At 37.5% G+C, this 15,874-nt stretch overlaps 1 protein-coding gene across 2 annotated transcripts in view; it reads left to right on the top strand.

Moving 5' to 3' along the window:
* Positions 1–15,874, top strand: part of LOC124612323 (catenin alpha) — a 152,924-nt gene that overhangs the window by 50,846 nt on the left and 86,204 nt on the right. For both annotated transcript variants that reach the window (XM_047140457.1, XM_047140456.1), the window contains exon 6: positions 10,409–10,612. In XM_047140457.1, the coding sequence (XP_046996413.1) occupies positions 10,409–10,612 (204 nt within the window). The remainder of the gene's footprint in view (positions 1–10,408; positions 10,613–15,874) is intronic.

Raw genomic sequence — 15,874 nt, 5'->3', positions numbered from 1 at the left:
ATGCTTTAGACTTCCTCTTTTCCTAATTGTTAAAGTAGAGTGTAATGAGGCTACTTACAATGCAGATTACAAACACTCGTGATTGCTGACCATCGACAAAAAGTGCAGAACTGTGATGATGGAAAAGAAAACTGTGACCATAGAAAAGTATGTTGGCATGATCTTGTGAACTCCACATAAAACTGAAAAGAAGCAAAATTGTGTGAAAATATTGAAATAAAACAGATGTAAATACTTTGAAATACAAATTTATAAATGTCTATCTGGCATCACTCAGTCAAGATAGACATTAATGTTACTATCAGTATTTGTAACACTGCACGTGCCAAGATGAAGAAGGGAAAGAAAGAGATTCCAGATGGACAACATTCAAGAAACTTGATATGGACTTGGGGGAGGCATGAGAAAGAAAAAAAAATGCTCATACATCATCTGTATGTGTCTTCAAATGGAAAACAATTTTGCGAGTTTGCATTGCAGTTAACATGTTCTTTTGACATAGTAAAATAGTATATATACAGCAAAGTAACACGAAAAGAGACAAAACGAATAAAAGGAGGAACGGCAGTGTGTGTGTGTGTGTGTGTGTGTGTGTGTGTGTGTGTGTGTGTGGTAATGTAATTTGAGACATTTGAGGCAAGTAGAGTATATTACAGGAATTTATAGATATAACTGTATGTGTGTTCTGCAGGATTTAAGAAAGAGAGAGAAGCTAGATTTAGTTTCTAACCAAATCCAAATTAGGTTATAGAGAGCTTCTAAAATTTAAGTGTGTTTCCAGGGGTATAATTTTATTTCACATGTTAACTGCATGGTTAACTTTATAGTTTAGACTGCACCTGTGACTGTAGTTGACATTAGTTGAAGATATTTAAAAGTTGTGTCATCACGTTTCTTCTTTACTGTCTTGCTTTAACAAGAACAGTTTTCACAATTTGTTGTAATTCTGATCTGAATTGTTCTCCATAACATTTTATTCCAGCTATTGTTTTCTTTTGGTCAGACAATTTGCAGCAGATTTTCAAGTTTTAAAACCGTTTGAACTTAATGCAATAAATCAAAGAGTTGCCTGTATTAATAGACTGACAAAAATTTTGTTTTTGAATTTGTGTACCTGTGAGGACTTTCATTTTTAAACAACACCTTGATCGACCTATTTGTATTCTTTTCTCTCCATCCATTAGATTCAGCTGAACCCTATTGTAGATATTCAGCACAGATGAAGTCCGTTGACCAGTGTGCACTACACAGCACATCACAAAGTGCAGTTATTAGTTTCCAACCCTCTTATTACATTTAACAAATGAAGAATGCGATCAGTGATATTCTGGGTACTCCTTCAGAGACCTAATTTGTATGACTTTATCATTATGACTGCTGATGAATATGTATGAGAATAAGTCAATTATTATCTGCAATTTAGTTATATTTTTGTTTATTTTGGTAGTACTGTCATTTTACGTTGGTGCAGCATGCTTTGTTTATTTGTTGTGAAATCTTTGCCATTTTCCAGCTGCTAGGTTAGTTTCGTTATCGCTGCCGTTCTGTTAATCATGGCTGCTTCGCTGTCTATTTGCACCAAAGAAGAGCAACGTTCAGTGATCTGTTTTTTTGTGGTCGGAAGGCGTATTGGGCCGAAATTCATTGAAGATTTTCGGTACAGTGTGGAAACAGTGTTTTGCCACAACAGTGTGTTTACAAATGGATTGAAAAAATCAGAGATGGTCGCACAAGTGTTACGCACGATGAAGAAGCTGGATGACCATCTACCACCACAAATGAAGAAACCATTGAGCGTTCACATGAAATGATTCTCTTGGACAGACGATTAACTATTGACCAAATGGCACATCGTCTGCAAATTAGTCATGGTTCTGCCTACGAAATCATCCACAACAGACTTGGGTTTCATAAAGTTTGTGCAAGATCCCAAAACAACCACACATTTGCAAAAACAAACGCACTTGGACATCTGCAAAAAAACATTTGGATCACTATGGTAATGAAGGGACAACTTCTTGGACAGGATCATAACTGGTGACAAAACATGGATCCATCATTACGAGCTGGAGAGTAAATGGCAGATTATGGAATGGAAACATCCAAAAATTCGCCATGCAAGTAAAGGTTCAAGACCCAACCTGTCCGCAGGAAAACTGATGCTTACAGCTTTTTAGGATGCACAAGGTCCTGTACTGGAACATTATGGAGAAAGGGGCACAATAATAAACAGTGTATGTTACAGTGAGATGGTTATTGCCAGGCTAAAGCCTGCAATTTGAAGTAAATGTCGAGGATTGCTGTCAAAAGGTGTTGTGTTGTTGCACGACAATGCCCACCTGCATACTGCTTCCCACATTGCTGAAACGCTCCAGAAACTCAAATTTGAAGTACTGGATCATCCTCCATATAGTCTCGATCTTGCCCCTTCTGAGTATCACTTGTTTGGTCCACTCAAACATGCATTAAGCGGCCATCAATTTGCCTCAGATGAAGCAGTGAAAGAAACGGTGCATTCCAGGCTCGCAGCTCAACTGAGAACCTTATTTTATGAAGGCATCAGGAAGCTTGTACAACGATGGACCAAGTGAATTGAATGTTCTTGTAAGTTTCCTATTTGATTACAGTAAAATTTTATAACTACTTTGCGGATAATAATTGACTTAACCTCATACATAGAGATCAGTACATGCTTATATTTGTCCAGATTTTGAACAACAGTTTTTCATTCTGAGCTCTACTTTTGGATTTGTGTTCTATCATCAGATCTTTGAACTCTCCCCAAAATTTGACTGTTCACAAAAACAACCTCCTTTGTGGTCAGATAGTACTGTCTTTCAACTCTCCAAACAAATCTCAACCTTTTTGGAGTTTGTCTTTAGGGTATGTTCCAGATTACCTTTTTCTAGTCATTTCAAAATTATGGACTAACTTTGATTTTACTGCTGTGTACACATTTAAACACAATTTGCATTGAATGAAGGCTACATGGGATGTTACAGCACCGTTCACGAAATGACGACACTATCTGTCAACAATGTGAGAGTGTTACAAGTATGTTCACGTAACGCTTGAACCATGGAATCACTGATGGTTTTGAAATTTTGTTTGCCAGTAACAATAATATTTTTCCATAAAACTTCAAAATTTTTTGACTGTTATTTATTGTCATCAGAGATTACATTGTAGAATTTACAGAACTGTAGCTATATTCATTACTTTTACATTGAAGAACCAAAGAAACTGGTACACCTACCTAATATTGTGTAGGGCCCCCACGAGCACGAAGAACTGCCTCAACATGATGTGGCATGGCATGATGTGGCATGGCATGGACTAATGTCTGAAGTAGTGCAGCGGGGAACTGACACCATGAATCCTGCAGGGCTGTCCCTAAAACAGTAAGAGTAAGAGTAAGAATGGGTGGAGATCTCTTCTGAACAGCACGTTGCAAGGCATCCCAGATATGAACAGCACGTTGCAAGGTGTCCCAGATATGCTCAATAATGTTCATGTCTGGGGAGTTTGTTGACCAGTGGAAGTGTTTAAACTCACAAGGGTGTTCTTGGAGCTACTCTGTAGCAACTCTGGATGTATGGTGTGTCCGAACGATTCTCTTCAGTCGTTGTTTGTTCCGTTCTTGCAGGATCTCATTCCGGCCGCAGTGAAGTCGGTGATTTGATGTTTTACTGGATTCCTGATATTCACGGTACACTCATGAAATGGTCATATGGGAAAATCCCCACTTCATCGCTACCTCAGAGATGCTGTGTCCCATCACTCGTGTGCCGACTATAACACCAAATTCAAGCTCACTTAAATCTCGATAACCTGCCATTGCAGCAGCAGTAACCAATGTAACAATTGCGCCAGACACTTCTTGTCTTATATAGGCGTTGTTGACCTCAGTGTTGTATTCTGCCTATGTATTTGAATACGAATGCCCATACCAGTTTCTTTGGTACTTCAGTGTATTTCTGATGGTGTATGTAGTACTGCAACAGTTTGTTTGTTTTTTTTTACCCCACAGCATTGTCACGTGCGTGTACTGCAAAAAGCTCACTTGCATTTCTTGTGACTGTTAGGTGGTGTTACAATATATTATTGTGTCTTACTATATCTAAAGTGCCTGGTTGTGTGTATATTGTTACACAGATATTGAGAACTTCTTATAAGTTGTCAGAGAAGGTATTACACAATGTTTATACCATCTGCTCTGAGTTTAGAGCAAGTGCAAAGTCTGAGGGTAGTGAAATGGAAAGACAAGTAGAAACTAGTTGTGATGATTAAATTTGAGATAGTGCTGAAACAAGTGAATGTAGTTATATGGTGCTTAGAGAAGTTACATAAGTGACAGTTACGCAGAAAGACAAACTCACCAATAAAAATGAGCATATCATTCTGGATCTGGAAGGAATGACATTTTATTCAGCTGAGAAAGAGGGGGAAGGAGGGGTAGGTATCAGTTATATCCACCATTCAAAATTTGGGAAAGATGGGACGGGACGGGAGATTTTGGATGATACCTTAAAGGCAGTTGGAGGAGCACATAAGCAAAATCTTTTACAGCAGATAGCATGACCAATGTCACATGTGAAGAGAAACATCAAAATTCACCATGTTGTGACTTTTTGGTGACTATTTGTAATAGTAATATATCTAAAAGTGTTTAGAATTTTTTATTGAAATTCCTTTCTAGTTTGGGGTAGAACGTTACAATTGATGGACAGCTATCTCCCACCAAGACCACATGCAGTACATGGCTAGTAAAGCAGATACTTTTGGCATCAGATTTTGACTGTCAGTGGTTGTAGACACACTCTTCCATGGATTTTGATACTTGGCAAAAAGTGAACTTTAAACCAGAGGCAAAAAAATCTCTTTCTGTATACCTTGTCATGAAGCTTATGGCGCCATTCCTTAGAAGCACAAGAAAAGTGTGAACTGAAAATTGGTTCACATTTTTGCACATGCCCAAAGTATTGAAGAATAAAGGTACAGGGATTCATTTGATGACCAACATATGAATCTCAAAATCGCTGTTCCCAGTGTTTGTCATTCAGATGTAGATGATGAATATGATTTGAAATGAATAATAAAGTGAAATATAGTGTGGTATATTGGACCACATGGCTAAAAAATATTAAGTGAAAGCAGTGTTGCAGATAGGATGTTTTACAGTACATTGGTTTTGCCAAATAAATACTTGGATTCTTTAATAGAGCAGTTATATGAAAAGTTATCACCCGCAAACAGTATTTGCAGCATTTCAATAAAGAACTAGGACATGAACATGTGAAAAATAGGTGCCAAACAGGATTTCCTGTAATCAGCAGTGAGTCAAATACTGGAGACAAACCAGTTAGTAAGAAATGTAGAACGCAGCACAAAGTGTAAAATGGTAAAATCAAGATGACTGATGTATGTGGCACCAGTCGGTAACCTGTGTGTGGAAAATGAATGAAATTAGTCCCAAAATGATGCATTGTTTGCATTCAGCAATCAGGAGTAAAAGAAAATACAATTTTGCATACTGTTTAATGCTTATACCAACATCAGTCCTGTCACAAAAACTGATAACTACGAATTAAAACGATGTATAAACCTTTAGTTTGAATGTTCCTTTCATAAACAGCATTTCATATTGCCATTACCAATGTGTTAAAATAGGTAAAAAGGGGTAGCTGTGCCACAGTTGTCAACTTGATCACTGTTGTGATTGTAGATATATAAATAATACAGTGGTTCTGGTGTTAAGCGACATGTACACTTGTTCCATAAAAACACGGGAGAACTGCCGTAAGTCAGTAACATCTTGCCACGATATTTCGGCACAAAGTCTTTTGGCCATCTTCAGGTGAGTACAGCTGTAGAAGTTCTCCCGTGTTTTTATGGAACAATGAGTACGCCGGGAAAGCTCCAAACATCACGACATGTACACTGATTAGCCAGAACATTATGACCACCTACCTAATAGCTGGCACGTCCTCCTTTGACATGGATAACAGTGGTGATGTGTCACAGCATGGAAGCAATGAGGCGTCGGTAGGTCGCTGGAGGGAGTTGGCACCATATCTGCAGACATAACATGTTCAATCACATCCCAGATTTATTTGATCAGGTTCAGATTTTCTGAGTTGGGGGGCCAACATATCAATTCGAACTATCCACTGTATTCCTCTAACCACTCCATCACACTCCTGCGCTTGAGACATGGCACACTATCTTGTTGAAAAACGACAATGCCATTGGGGAACATGATCATCATGAAGGAGTGTATGTGGTGTGCAACCAGTATGCAATACTCCTTGCACATCATGGTGCCTTGCACGAGCTCCATTGGATCCATGGATGCCCCTGTGAATGTTCCCCAGAGCATAATGGAGCTACTGCCAGCTTGTCTCCAGCCCACAGTAGAGGTGTCAAAGAGCTCTTTCCCTGGAAGATGATGAATTCTTACCATCCCATCAACATGATGAAGAAGGTACCAGGATTCATCAGATCATGCAGTGCTCTGCCACTGCCCCAACATCCACTGCTGATGGGCACATGCCCTTTTCAGTTGTAGTTGCCAGTGTTGTGGTGTTAACATTGGCACATGCATGGGTTGTCGGCTGCGAAGGCTCATCATTAGGAGTGTCTGGTGCACTGTGTGTTCTGACACATTTGTACTCTGCCCAGCATTAAAGTTTGATGTTAGGTCTGCCATGGTTTGCCACCTGCCCTGTTTTACCAGTCTGCTCAGCCTCGACATCAATAATGAGGGTTGGTCGTCCAACCCCATGATGTCTGGATGTGCTTTTACCTTGGTTTCACCATGTGTTGGAGACATTCACCACAGCACTTCTCACACAGTCGAAAAGTTGTGCAGTTTCTGAAATGAAATGCTTGTGTCGAGCCTCTGAGCCATTACAATCTGTCTTCGGTCACACTCAGAAATATTGCATGCCTTTCCCATTCTACACACAACAGCACGCTCATTGATACTTCGTGCACCATGTGTGCAGTCATTTCTCACCAGGTAATGCTGCTATTGCCTGGACGGGTTTACATCAGTAGTAGGTCAGTGGTCGTAATGTTCTGAATGGTCAGTGTATGTATTTTGATGAGACATTGCACTTCATTTTACTTGCATTTTGCATGCATCCTCTTATGGTGGCCATCCAACTGCAGATGTTTCTGGTAGAGTTGATGATTCACATGCTGTATTTAAAATATATAGTATAAAATGTTCTATGACATATTGATTCATGTAGCTGAGAAAAAAATTAATTACAGATTTTTTATATCTGCATATACAAACATACACTAAAAGCCACTGAGTAGGCCATATTTCAGGGTACTTTCTAGCAGTATTAGCTACTGCCAGTCCTATTATATTTCTGTTTGGTAGAATGTGCTTTCACATAGGTAATTTACATTGTGACTCATAGTTTTACCTATGCTTTAACACTGAGAAGACAAAAGTCATGGGATAGCGATATGCACATATACAGATGGCATTAGTATTGTGTACACAAGGTATAAAAGGGCAGTGCGTTGGTGAAGCTGTCATTTATACTCAGGTGATTCATGTGGAAACGTTCCTGACATGATTATGGCTGCACAACAGGAGTTAACAAACTTCGCACTCAGAATGGTAGTTGGGGCTAGTCATATGAAACATTCCAATTCAGAAATCAGTGGGGAATTCAGTATTCCAAGATCCACAGTGTCAAGAGTGTGCCGACATTACCAAATTTCAGGCATTCTCTCACAACGGACAATGCAGTGGCCAAAAGCCACTTAAGACCAAGAGCCGTAACAATTCTATGCAGTTGCAGTGCTAACAGACAAGCAGCACTGCATGAAGTAACCGCAGAAATTAAGTGGAATATATGGCGAATGTATGCATTAGGACGGTGTAGTGAAATTTGGTGTTAATGGGCTATGGCAGCAGGTGTCAGACACGAGTTCCTGTGCAAACAACGGGACATCGCCTGCAGTGCCTCTCTTGGGCTCATGACATATCAGTTGGACTCTAGGCAACTGGAAACTAAGTCTTGATTTCAGTTGGTAAGAACTGATGGTAGGGTTCGAATGTGGTGCAGGCCATACGAGCCATAGGCCTGAGTAGTCGACAAGACACTGTGCGAGCTGGTGGTGGATCGATATTGGTGTGGGCTGTGTTTACTTGGAATGGCTATAGCACTCTGACGCAACTGAACCAATCTTTGATTGGAAATGGTTGTTTGCAGCCATTCGTAGAATTCATGTACTCAGTTGAGTATGGAATTTTTATGGATGATGGTTCGCACTGTCACCAGGCCACAGTTGTTGTTGATAGGTTTGAAGAACGTTCTGCACAATTTGAGTGAATGAATTGGCCATCCACATCACATAATGTGAATCCCATCGAACATTTGTGGGCCGTAATTGAGAGATCAGTTCATGCACAACTCCTGGAATGGTAACACTTTCCCAGTTATGGACAGCTATAGAGACAGCATGGCTCAGTAATTCTGCAGGGGACTTCCAACGACGTGTTGAATCTGTGCCATGTCGAATTGCTGCACTGTGCCAGGCAAAAGGACATCCAACACAATATTAGGATGTATCTCAAGACTTTTGTCACCTCAGTGTGTATCGACATTTTTTATATACAATTCATTTAGGCATGTCAAATGAGCTCATTGTTGGTGATACCTTAAAACCTAGTCTTCTTTTTTGTTTCTATTTGTCCGTATTTCTCCCAAATAAGTTTGTTTATTTATAGCTAATATTTTAAATGTTGATGTATATTAGCATATCTAAATGACCACAGTTAGTACAGTAATACTATTCTCTCTCCTGGTCAGCAAGATAATATTCTCCTCTGCATGTAGAGTTAGTGTGAAATAAAAGTTGGAAGAAAAAATATTCTGGCTTGCTCTTTGTTGAATCAGTGGACAATCAAAAGATTATTTTGAAATGACAGAAAATTGTATTATTTAATATGTTTATTTTAGGGCATAGCTGGTGTAAACTGCCTATAAATGCATACATTGCTGCACAAAACTTCTGTTTATTTTTCAAGTTTTACAGCATCTAATGAACTGCCTGTCCCATGGTTACAGTGTGGCACATAGTTTTGTGTTTGTTCGTAGGTCTGCTTAATTAAGTTGCCATTTCCACTTCAGCCGAATGTGTACAAAATATATAAAATAGCCTCAGTGATTAATTTGACTGACATTGAAATTAGAAAGTAAAATCCTTGAACATAATCACCACTTCTCCAGTGACTATGAACCAGTGTCTCAGGCCCATGTTTTCACTTTTCTGTCTTGGTGATTCATGCTTTTACATGATTTTCTTGCAGAATTTGTATTCCTATTGTTATAACATGAGAGGAGATTGCATAGCAGTCCAGTGTTATAATTTTTGGCATATAACTTCATATTCTGTAAAATTACTTTTCTCATGTGTGCCAAAATTGGAATGTTCTAGCGTCACATGCTCAGCTCAGGATCCATCATTTCTTGGTGATTCTAACTGATGTGGTTTTGGCTTTTGTGTTCAGTTTACAAATTTTTACATTTACATTATTTATAAACGTCAACCTGTTGTTCACTTAATTTTTCACTGGAACTCTTCATGTACTGTTATTAGTTTTTCAAATAGAACAGTTGTTTCAAATGAAGCATTGTAGATTAGTTGATGTAACTGCCATCTCATTTGAAGTAACAGCAAGGGCAGCATATTCTGAAAAGTATATTGCATATTCGCTTTCCCATGGTTATGTTATTAAATGCAGTTCTTTTCTTCTTGGTTGCCCAACAGTCAATATCAAGATTTTGTTGTAGACATCCAAATGTGTGATATATGGATAACATAACCTTAAATTAATCAAATTGGTGAATAATTGTGTGTTCAATTAAATACAGAATTTATGACAGCTATAAGTGACGGCTATTGATTGTTGAATCTTATTAAGCTTAAGAATGTTGGTGCAACATACTCGGTTTTGTTATCTATTCTTCATGATGTTACCATTTACTGAACAAGCTGTAATAAAAGAAAAATACTTATTTAGAAAAGTCTCATGACAAGCCTCACACCCCCTTCATTTTCCCCTCTTTTTTTATTATTTAAGGAAGGGAAAAGGTAAGTAATGATACCACACCACAGTCAGTAGCACACACTGTCATTTTGGAGTTTTCCTCCTGTATATATAAGGTACATAGCATTTAACACGGTCTTTAATTTATGAATATGATGTAAAGAAGATAACTGTTCATCCAAAGAAAGTGTTGAGTGGTTAAGATGAATGTAGAAAATGATGACACTTGAGTTTTATATAAATAGAACTTAGTCATATTACAGCCATAATTGGCAGTAATGAATTGAAGTGAATTTTTATATTGAAATTGCAGTGTGTTTTTCCCCTTAGGAACACATTGTTATTGACCCTCTGACATACAATGAGGTACGTACTCGTCCCTCTTTGGAAGAGCGTCTGGAGAGTATTATCAGTGGAGCTGCTCTAATGGCTGATTCTTCATGCACTAGAGATGAAAGGAGAGAGCGCATTGTTGCAGAGTGCAATGCCGTGCGCCAGGCACTGCAGGACTTGCTGTCTGAATACATGTCTAATGTAAGTGCCATTTTTGTTTCATAGAAGCTAGTAATTTGGTTAAATTTTGAATTTTCCTTTTAGGAAAGTATATTATTCTTCCTTGCTTTGTTACGAAATGAATCATTTCCACTTTAATCTGAATACTAAAGAGCATTTGTATTATGATTGTTACTTTGTCAAAACATAGGAACTGAATAATTAAGGAAATTACATCTGTCATCCTTACATTATCTTTTTAGACTTATATTGTTTAATTTGATAGTTTGTGATTCTCTCAATTCCTCTATGTTATTAGTTAATTCATTGATCTTTTCTGTGCCATGTATATGACATTGTACTGGTAAGATTGTGTTTGGCAATTAGTTATGAAGTAGAATATTTTTATTTCATATAAAAATTTATTGACCTAACACTTTAGTGTGTACTGATACATTTGAGAAATTATCTTGCTATTTTTCTTGTCTGCGCTTTATGAAGATAATAGTTACTTTTACTAAATAGTGCAAAATCGAGTAACAGTGTCCAATTTTGTACCATTGTGGAAGGCAGCCATCTTGAATCTTTGTATTTGAAAAGAACTGCCTCTGACTTTTTGCCAAGCTGACACATTTGCTGAGAACTAGTACAGTGAATTACACATATCAGGGTGCATTTCTGTGATTTTACCTTACTGTGATGTCCTAGTTAATCTTATTTCATCATTTGTGACAACCTCAATTATGATGATGAAGGTGAGTATTGAAAAAGCACTAGGATATTCAGAGATAACAGAATATCTTAAAAATCAGCAGTTCACCACATATTGCCAATCTTAAATGACATTTTTACAGAAATTCAGTAAAAGACATTGCTTTATCAGTAATGATACAAAAAATATTGCTGCAGCAGTTAACGAGGTACTCTTTAGCTGTGTTGAATTTACGGCTAACAGTTATTAAAACAGGTATGGCAGCTATTTTGAATTTTGGAGGGAATTAGATTAGGAAATGAGACACTTAAAGTAGTAAAGGAGTTTTACTATTTGGGGAGCAAAATAACTGATGATGGTCAAAGTAGAGAGGATATAAAATGTAGACTGGCAATGGCAAGGAAAGCGTTTCTGAAGAAGAGAAATTTGTTAACATCGAGTATACATTTAAATGTCAGGAAGTCGTTCCTGAAAGTGTTTGTATGGAGTGTAGCCATGTATGGAAGTGAAACATGGACAATAAATAGTTTGGACAAGAAGAGAATAGAAGCTTTCGAAATGTGGTGCTACAGAAGAATGTTGAAGATTAGGTGGGTAGATCACGTAACTAATGAGGAGGTATTGAATAGGATTGGGGAGAAGAGAAGTTTGTGGCACAAATTGACTAGAAGAAAGGATCGATTGGTAGGACGTGTTCTGAGGCATCAAGGGATCACCAATTTAGTATTGGAGGGCAGTGTGGAGGGTAAAAATCGTAGAGGAAGACAAAGAGATGAATACACTAAGCAGATTCAGAAGGATGTAGGTTGCAGTAAGTACTGGGAGATGAAGAAGCTTGCACAGGATAGAGTAGCATGGAGAGCTGCATCAAACCAGTCTTAGGACTGAACACCACCACAACAACAACAACAACAACATGGCAGCTATTGGTCTTCATACTGTACATAACTATGAACTTTAATAAGTCAGGCTTTGCTGGAAAAGAAGTAAATTTGTTTTGTTATTGAATTGAATTGAAACTCTCTACAATTTTTAAAAAATGTTCTCTTAAGATGATACGCCGTGTTTTTGCAAGATGAGATGAGCCATATTATCAGAGGTTTGATTGTGCAAGTGCACCCTTGCACTCCTGTCATGCAAAGCAGGAGATCAGGATATTAGAAATGGACAAGTGCTGGTGTCTCATTTCTCACTGAAAACTACATGAGTCTGTCATATAAATAAATCTGGGTAGAGCCATTCCATGCGCTTTCGCTAATATAATACTTCCATAGATAAAGTCCTTTGTTTGACCCCATAGTGCAACTATCAAAAGAGCGCCTCAGAGTTTTCGGCAACTTCGAAACATAATATCTCTGGCAATATTTTCTGGAAAGAAGCAAAACCAGGCCATCTAAGAGCAGTTGAGCAGAAGGATGTTTTAACAAGTTTCACACACTCAAGTGGCCCAGTAAATTCATTTTATTGGCTCTCAAGGAGTGACAAGTGCCGGATTCTGGAACAGCGCATCATTGCAGTTATTCTAGCATCCTCAGTGACTTGGTCTGGCTGGCGGTATAATTTTCTTGAAGACATTCTACAGCAAATTAATGAAACCTGAAAAAAAAATTCAAGTAACTTGAAGGAAACATAAGGTTAAGATCGTAAATGAGATCTTTTGTGGCTTTGTCTGCTGAGATTTAAAGAACTGTATCATCAATCTTGGGATCCTGTGTAAAGAAACCTTTATAAGGTTTGGGAACCTGTGCTAAAGCAAGCCACTGGTGACTGCTGTTGCACAGTTAGTGGGCATTGCCTCTATGATGATGGGGAGGGTGCTTTTCTCACATTAAAAGAAACCAGCAGTTGTTAAATTACCATGGATGATAGCAACACATTTGCATGATATTACCTCAATTTACATAATCTGCAAACTATGAGAACACACAATGTGCTATTCTTTAAACTGGAATCAAACTAGCATGTCAGTAGCATTGCACAATAAAAAGACATACTGAAAACTGTCAGTAGCATGATTTATTTCCAAAAAAAAAAAAAAGGTCAGGGAGACTGATATGAAGTTCCCCAAACTTACACAATGTGACAGTGGTGTAAAACTTGAAAACAGTTTATTCGATGTGTTTTGCAGTTTTTGTGCAAAAAATTTACTCTCATGATGTCCAGTGGCTTGGTAATGCACAGTTAAATTTTGAAGTGCATGACCAGTTTGATTCTGTAGTTATCATAGCAGAAAAACAGGCTGAAAGTATTAGTATTACCAAGTGTAATAAACAATTGTATAACATAACATAAGACGTCAAATTTAATTTGAGGACTATCGGACTATGGTCGTAATTTAAATGCACCTTCACCTTCTTGTTTTTTTAGGACCTCATACACTCGCATTGCAAAAACAAATCTAGTTCTTTAGGTTGTTTAGAACACAAGAGTTTCTAATTAGAACAGTTTAAAAGAGTTTGCAGTAGACTTTCTTTTCGTGAAAGTGAGCTAAAAATAGTCATTTTTGACATTTCTACAAAAATTATCAACTTTGTCCACAATTTGTGAACTACTGGAAAGTAGAAGGAGAATGAAATTTTTTATTCGAAAACCTTACATTGGTAACAATACTATGAAAAGGATAGTTGCTACTTACCATATAGTGGAGATGATTGGTAAGTTAATATGTACAAAGTTTCAGATTTATCCTGCAATTTCTTCCGGAGATATAAAAAGCCAAACATAATTTTTTTTCACTATCCATACTGAAACTGCTCAAGAGATCTGTTTTTTTTTTTTTTATTTCCCTTAATAGAACACAAAAAGTTGTGCAAGGTGGCAAAATTTTGTTTCTTTCAAGAAAATATTGCTTGAGATGACATGTCTTAAAGTTGCTGAAAAATAATGGATGTACTTCTGGTGGTTGTAGTATGGGTCAGATAAATGACTGTATCTCTGGAAGTATTGTATCAGTGAAAGTAAAACTTTATCAAGCTTCATTGGGAACATGTACAAATGTTGACGCAAAATTTCACCAAAATCGATGATGGTCATGCGGGAACCTCTTGTCCACCTGGCGTGGAATGGCCCAATTTGTAGTCTGTTATGGATTACGTGTAAGAATTCTGAGACCTAAAACATCCATTAAAGTGTTGTGCAAGGCGAAATATGTGTCTGATACACAAGCTTTTGCACATGTCTACTGCAGTGGCTACAAAATTTGTAGGTGGACTGGCATTACCTATGCTGACGTTTTCTTAGGCTCATTCTTGTGAACTGACCAGGCAAAACTCAAATGTGTACCGGAACTTATACCAACCAATTTTGTGACATGTCAAGAACTTGAAAATTCTGTTTTTCTGTGAGTAAAAATAGCTAGGAATTACATCAAGCCAGGGAAAGCTTTTTGGACAGTCAAAGTGCACCTTTTCACTCAGTGTGGAAGTGTAAATCCACACAGCAGCATCTGAGCAACAGGCACAGAAGTATAGATACTCTTTGCTCTAATCAGACAAGTTAGTATGGGTTCACAGTGTCCTTCATCATTGATCTATTTACCTCTGATGAAATGTACAGTGGTACATCTGGTACATCTCAGATATTCTATTACATATGAGCATTATGCAGCACTTTTCAGAGATGGTATATTCCTTCTCTGCAACAGAGATGTCCTGTAATATGACATTAATGCTGAATACATAGCTCTGTACAATTTGTGCTGTCCAGCAGCTGCAGTGATCAGCATTTAGTAATAACTGTCTTTGGAATTGGTATTTTCTCCATTAATGGCTTCCAGTTATTTCACAGAGTCACATTTTGTATTTTTTGATTAATGTGCTCTTATAATTCACATTTGTAACAAGGATTTTCAAAAGAACTTATTTGTCATAGATGTCAGGAGTAACTGCCAAAATAATTCCCTTTGGTGCTGTGCAGAATGTTGTGCCTTTTTTTTGTGACTGTTTACATAACTGAAAGTCATTACATTAAAATTCATAGTCATAGCTGTGTTGTGGACTATGTTTTGCAGCTAAGAATTACAGATTCAGCTGAAGTAATACCTGTTGTCATGCCATTAACTAATGAAAAAGCCACTCCAGTTGCTCAGTAGAACTTTATTTAGTCCATTGCCAGTTTCGGCATTTTTTTTTTGTTAAGCTATTAACAAGTTGATCTGAAACTGTCCTACATATGATAGATGTATACATGTATAAAAGAAAATGGCAAAACCATTAGAGGACTAAATGAAATACAGAGCAACTGGACCTGCTTTTTCATTAATTAAGCAAACTGTTGCATATCACATGGAGAAACTAAGAAATTAACTACTCAAGTAACATGTTTTTTCAATTATTAAGACAAGTATCCCGTATATTTTTCTTTGGTTATTGCATGAAATTATCAACAACTTTTGAAAGCAGTGGTTTTTCACTTTCATGTTGTGCTGTATCACTCAGAAGATAACATATCTTACACTGAAATATTTCTGTAAGTGACAAATTTTTCTTTGCTCTCAATTTACATTTTACTGATAACACTTCAGATGAATATTGGGACAATTCTTTCAGCAATGCTTGTCTCAATTTCCCCCCCAGTTTTCACGATATTGACAA

The sequence above is a fragment of the Schistocerca americana genome, chromosome 4 (assembly GCF_021461395.2).
Source record: "Schistocerca americana isolate TAMUIC-IGC-003095 chromosome 4, iqSchAmer2.1, whole genome shotgun sequence".
NCBI classification, from domain to species: Eukaryota; Metazoa; Arthropoda; class Insecta; order Orthoptera; family Acrididae; genus Schistocerca; species Schistocerca americana.
This window is presented reverse-complemented; position numbering and strand designations above follow the sequence as displayed.